Here is a 6,751-nt window from a genome sequence, read left to right as displayed (position 1 = left end):
TTCCTCTCAAAACTGTACCAAAATTTGATAAAGACATCAAACTAAAAACATAGCCAACCCGACCAAAATTTGGTAGTGCCAAACTATACCAAAACTTGCATTACCAAAATTTGATAAGGTCGATTTGAGCAACAAAGTGAACACGCCGCTGGGTTGATGGATGCCGCTGCTTCTGTATATTTTCTTCACTCTATTTGGTGGTTGCCAAAGACCTGGCATCTTCCCTTAATCACCCTTTATCCTCTTCGCTACATCTGATCTGATGAGTAGTGTTTGTTGCGCAAATCTTCCCTAATCACCCTTAACTTCTGATGAGTATTTGTTACGCAAATGTTCCCTTAATCACCCTTATTAAATATTCCCTTGATCAAAATCGACGTCCAATTCGATGCTAAAAACACGTGGGCATTGTTGCATGACTAATATGCCAATATGTAATACTAATAGACTTCAACGGCTTCCCTGCACTCCACAAGGGATGTAACAAAGGTTGAGGCATACTAAGCCATTAATTAAGACATTGAATTTACAACCGAATTTGAAAGCCTAGTCATTACAGTAAAAATGGGCATGCAGCAAAATAGAACCTATCCAGTGTTAATTGTCTTTGCAGACTGGAGATCGATAGTTGCCTGGCCATCTTTCATTGAGAACCGATTAGCAAGCATTTTATGGTAATGCCACATAGGCACATACAGACAAGCTTTTAACAGGAGCGTTCTAGTACAGGCGGAACGAACGTCCTAAAGATAGTTTGTTAACTAGTATCATGTTTCATCACAACGATTTTCAATAGTTGATCTAATTTGTTTCAAAATACTTGAATCCGTGCTTCTTAAAGTATTCCCGGAATCCATACACGCTCTGGTCATAGTTGAACTGCAGAAAGTACAAACCATCACATCAGTTCAACTGTAAAACGTCAGCCAGTTTGTGAAGCATAGGACTGACAAGTGACAAGTATTCTCTTCTTTGCGGTAACTAAAACCACTCATGCAGTAAAGTTCAAATTTGAAGGACTATGTACCATAAGTTGGGAATTTACTTACAGGGAGAACTTTCACTGAGTACTTTGTGACATTAGGGTCCACCGCCTTTCCTGGGCTAGCAGCCTAAGAAAGTGCAGAACAAATCATTACAAATACCATAGGTCAAAATTATTCATGCATACTCCCTCCGTCCCGTTGCTTCGATTGGCTTATTTTTGGGACGGAGGGAGTGGCTAATAAGATGCTTAGGTAAAACAAAATTCAGTCATAGGGATAAACAAGATGGACTTAATTATATGCCCTATGATATGCCTGGTGCCATAAGATATGCCTGGATAGAATCCTATATTCCTATACAACTGGAACCCACTAACCGCAGTTACTTCCCTAAATCAGCCTTAGCCAACCACATCACGTCAGAAATTGTTCGCAATTATCTGTGCAACAGATTGTCTCCTGAAAGCAACAGTTGTGTCTGTTGGATCCATCACACGTGTAGCTGATCTCACCCCAGCGTATACACAGCTAAGCATTTCATAATTAGAAAATGATCCATATTTAAAAATCTAGGAACAAACTACGAATTTGTTTAGCCATGGGAGGTTACTCTGTTTCCAGTGCGGGAAATAGAGATACTATCTCAAGTAAAATAAAGAGACAGAGAGCAAACTATATTAGGTCATGCTTAAACTGTTCGCTCAGAAACAAGAGATATGGAATATAGATGTCAAGTAAAGATCCTGTAGGAAAAGGTACACTAAAGATCCAACAAGTCAAAATGAACAATTTCCATTGAATTTGTTTATATATTCCTAAAAAAAACAAGATAATCAGCACCATAATCTATCATATTGCCACTCGGACTCACATTAAGATGGCCAGAGGAAGTTAATAAAATGACGAGAGTATGAAACAGAAGTACACCACAAATTTGAGAGGACAAAATGGAAACCAGAAAATGTTAAGTACACAAATTATAACCTGTTCTGGGTTGTAAAATACTTCAATAAACGGATACTCATTCTTTTGCCTCGTGAGGCAAAATCCGGGATACTTTGGGCATTCAACCTGAGCACAGAAAAAATATTCAACTTGAGAGAAAAGGAAAGAAAACAGGTGACAGCAGTAGCACCATGAAATGGTAATAACCGGGATGAACAGCATGATCTAACTTCTTAGAAAATTCTATTATATAAACAGAGAAGCATCCAAAGTAAACAGGAAATCAAAAATCGATCGAATGATTTGACAAATGATACAAACCTTATGGAACAGTATTAGTTGAAGATTTCTAGGCGTTATGTTTCATCTTTGAATTGATCAAGCATATTTTATTCATAAAATCTATCAAGAATCAAGAATTATATAAAGGTTCATTCCATTTACATATCTAAACACTCTACAGAGCTGCTTGTGTTGTGAATGAGACAGAAAGTAGGACATAAATATATCAACAGAAATATGGAAACATGTTAAGAAATAAAGCACAGGGATTTCACGAGTGAACACGAAACAAAGTAATAGATTGAAACTCTTAAGTTTATCTATGGATTTTGGAGTCTGGACATCCACAGAGGTTACACTAGATTATGTTGTGCAGACAATTATAAATCAATTGATATTTTATACTTGCAAGGCTTTCAGTGCTATTTAAACATGTAGTTATCCACCTTTTCCAACTAAATAGTGACATTACTAGTGTTCTAACAACAATTCAATGGTGTTTGAACATTAAGGCCGCAGAATTAAAGAAAGTAGCTTACTCGAACAAACTTTACGTGTGGATGAAATGTAGCAGCAGCCTCCTCCAGTACCTTGTCAAGGTGATGAGTATAAGTGCACCTACAGAAGCAATTTTGAGGATTACTATGTGTACTATGTGCAAATCTACTAACTATTATGAGACTAAATATTCCAGCCAGTGCTTCTTAATCAAGAACAAACAAAGGAAGGGTAGATATACTTAATGGTAAAGGCAACAACTACTGGACGGCCTTCATGCAACAGCTGCACGAATTGACGCTCTGACGTGAATGGTATAATTCTTGATGGCCCGAGATCCTTGGGATATCCAGTGTAGTACCTGCCATTTCATCAAAACAGACATGATTAAAAAAGATGGTGTGACTTTTAGTTCGATATTAGGTCCTTATTATTTCACAGATCCTATATGATGTTTGATGAGGCAAACATCTCTTGCCGAAATGGCAGTCATTGTTGTCTCTACTTCTATAGGTCCTTTTTTCTATCCCGAATTTCTGGTGTCACTATTCTCCAAAAATGCCTTCAATTTCTCCAAATAAAAGATTCATGGCATGCCGAAAAATTCCATATCAAGAACAAAGAAAAGATGACTAACCTGCATGCTGACCGAAGTTGAGACACCATCCGATCAAGAAATGACCCATCCGCCATCCCAGACATTCACCGATGCAGAACTGGATTGACCAAGGTAGTGGAGGGATGAAGGAATCACATCAGTAGCAGCACGAAAAGCATTGGGGCTCAGTTGAACCCCCGATATTTTCGGAAACAAAACTGTAATTGCTACGAAGGTTAAGGCGAGGATATGCGTACGGGTGGTCACGGGCGAGGATGCGGCAGCGAGGAAGCAGCAGGATACAGGCGGCGCCGCTCGCGTGGACGGGAGCGACGAGGGAAAGAGGAGACTGACGGAGGGCACGGACATCGGAGATCGTCTCGCGGAGCTCCCGAGGCGGCGGTTGCCTTCTCTCCCGCCTGATCTGCCGGCGGTGAGCTTTCGAGGCGGGAAAACACCCCGCCGCTCCTTCGGCCACTGACTTCAGCCGCCGGAGAAGTCGAGGCGGCGCTAGCTTCCGGCGGCGAACGAGAGGGAAAGAGAGGTGGAAAGGAGGAAGAGAAGGCCTAGGGCTATGTGCGTGCCGTGTGGCCCAACAACGGCCTAGTGACCAGGCCATGCCCAGCCCCATAAGCCCATAGCTCCAGGAAAACGTCGAATTCGACTCTGGCCGTGTTTAGTTACTTTTCAAATTTTTTTTTTAGAGAAAATCTATGAAATGCCATCGACAATCATCCTAATCCCAGAAATATCATCAACAAATATAACTTCCTGAAAATACCATTATACAATACGTCTTTTTCTCCCAGAAATACCATCACCATCAACCTACCATTCATTCCACACCGTTACAACCATAAATTTGGCCAAATTACCCTCAGTCCAAAATATATCCTCCCAATCCATGCTAAAAGAAAAAAAATGGCGCGACGGTCGCACGTGAGGGCGCGGGGGTCGCAGGCGCCGGTGCGAGGGCTGCAGGAGCCGGCAGCAAAGGGAGAAGCGCCATGCCCGCACACCGGGCCGACCACCTGCGCGCCCGCAGCGCCAACCGTCCACCTTGTAGCCGATCCGCCGGGCACTGCACCTCCATGGCCGCAGCCTTCGTCGATGGCGAGCAACAAGAAGAAGAAGAAGAAGAAGAAGAAGAAGAAGAAGAAGAAGAAGAAGACGAAAAAAAAAAAGAAAAATAAAGAAAATCGAAAGCAGCACGCACCGCACCACCAGGATACCGCGCCCGCGCCGCGCCGCCGGGCTGCCGCAAACGCGCTCAGCTGTCGTGTCCTGCGCCTATGCCGCGTGGTGCTCGCGCCGGGAGCACGGTCGCCACCGCCTGCGCTTGCGCCTGACCGCTGTGTGACGAAACGTCGTCGCCGCACGGTCGCGCCCCACCACGCCACAGCAGGACTACGCCTCCATCATCGCCGATCGCGTGCCGCTACCAACTAGGCGGGCCCCACCGTGCCTTCTTGGCCTCCCGCGCGTTGCACCCTGTCCCGCACCAGAGCCGTCACGCCGCAGTGCACTGCCGCCACCTGGGACCACCGCGTTGGCCATTGCGGCGCTGTTGCCGTGGACTCCGCCTCGCCGCCGTCGCCGATTTGGAGAGCTGCATCGCCGCCGCCGACCGGGAGAGCTGCGCCGCTGCCGGGGCGAGCCGGCTGGATCTTAGGGTTAGGAGCCGCTGTGGTGTTTTTTTTTTTTTTGCATTTTATTTTTTTCGAGTGTGTGAATTGGGAGGATATATTATGAACTGAGGGTAATTCGGTCATTCTAACAATTATAAATGGTGTACATCGACGGTAGGTTGATGGCGATGGTATTTTTGAGAGAAAAAGTCTTGTATGATGGTATTGAATGGAAGTTGCGTTCGTCAATGGCATTTTGGGATTAGGGTGCTTGTCGATTACATTTTATGGATTTTCTCTATATTTATTTGTACGTCTTATTTTTCTCATTAGTGACATTGTTAAATGTGCCTATGGATATTAGCATCTGGTACATGAGCTTTTGATCTATATGATCATCAGTTTGATCTATATCCTAGGTTCTAAAATGCATTTAGTAGAATTTGGTTCAAATTTGATCAAATTTCATCCGGAATTTCCGAAATTTGTCCATTTCGGTGGACTCCGAATTTTTTATGCAATCGAATCCCAAAACCCTACTATGGTTTTAGTAGTTAGAGTATGATATATATGCGATTTTGCGATTGAGGATACTAAACAGAGGCCGTATTTAGTTCCCTTCAAACTTCCAAAAATTCCGTCACATCAAATATTTGGATACATACATGAAGCATTAAATGTGGAAAAAAAACCAATTGCACAATTTGCATGTAAAATTGCGAGACGAATCTTTTGAGTCTAATTACGTCATGATTTGACAATGTGGTGCTACGGTAAACATTTGCTAATGACGGATTAATTAGATTTAATAGATTCGTCTCCAGTTTACCGGCGGAATTTGTAATTTGTTTTGTTATTAGTTTACATTTAATACTTCAAATGTGTGCCCGTATATATGCCACTACAAATATGCCAAATTAAAAAAATACCACTACGATATTAGCTATGTGCTATTGAAATTTGGGGAAATTAGAATCGTGCCACTCCGTTCTGTTTTCCATCCACTTTCTGTCATCCCCGTCATTTTCTATCCTTGCGTGCCGGTCGGGGCCTGCTGCTTGCGCACGAAGTCGTCGTCGTCACCGGCACTGTCGTCAGTCGTGGTCGTCCTCCTCTAGCTTCATCCGCAGCGTGGCGATCTTGGACGCCGCACACGGCAGGCCCTCCACGCTCCAGTCCGTCCCCCGGCGACGCGCTGGCGGCGAGCACGCGGAACCGCTGCTTGTCCACGCGGTCCATGTCGTCCTTCTCGGACCCGGACTTGGACCGCAGCCGCGCCAGCTTTAATTAGCCAAGAAGAGACAGAGAGCAAGATCGATCGGCTGACCCCATCATGTACCACCACCATGGCGGCCATGGCGAGGTGGCGAGCCTCCACCTCCTCTCGCCTCCCAACCCTCCCTTTTTCGGCGCCGGCGCCGCCGTTCCAAGAAGCTACGGCTCCGCTCGCCGCCAGCGACGACGACGCCGCCGCGATGGCGGTGTTTGAGCTAGAGCGCATCTCGGAAGAAGCGGCCGCGGGTCGTCTTGGCTCCAGTGGCGGCGGCAATGGCTCGCCTAGCTCAGGCTCTGACGGTGGGGAAGGATGCCGAAAATGCTCACACCCGGACGACCGGCGGGGTGGAGAAAAATCGGACGCTATCTGTCACTGCAGCATGCAAAGAATCTTTTCTTTTCTTATTTCTTCAAAAGATTTTTTATCCTAAACTATTTATTTAATCTACGAGCTGTTTACACCACTAAATTCGTTACAATTAAATCTTTATAACAAGACCACACATGATTATATTTCGACAAAAAATATTTTAATTTTT

The 6,751-nt window shown here is 44.5% G+C and overlaps 1 protein-coding gene across 1 annotated transcript; it reads right to left on the bottom strand.

The window, feature by feature from the left end:
- Positions 1-298: 298 nt before the first annotated feature.
- On the bottom strand, positions 299-3,894 carry LOC127785989 (uncharacterized). The gene is made up of 7 exons (XM_052313309.1): positions 3,567-3,894; positions 3,349-3,427; positions 2,953-3,072; positions 2,753-2,831; positions 1,971-2,057; positions 1,050-1,112; positions 299-879 (listed from the first exon to the last, which is right to left on the bottom strand). The coding sequence occupies exons 2-7, from the start codon at positions 3,411-3,413 to the stop codon at positions 802-804; spliced, it is 492 nt and encodes a 163-aa protein (XP_052169269.1). The 5' UTR covers positions 3,414-3,427; positions 3,567-3,894; the 3' UTR covers positions 299-801.
- Positions 3,895-6,751: the final 2,857 nt, after the last annotated feature.

This window comes from Oryza glaberrima, chromosome 10 (assembly GCF_000147395.1).
Source record: "Oryza glaberrima chromosome 10, OglaRS2, whole genome shotgun sequence".
In the NCBI taxonomy this organism is placed as follows: domain Eukaryota; kingdom Viridiplantae; phylum Streptophyta; class Magnoliopsida; order Poales; family Poaceae; genus Oryza; species Oryza glaberrima.
Note: the sequence above shows the minus strand (reverse complement) of the source record. Positions and strands in the feature narration are given on the sequence as shown.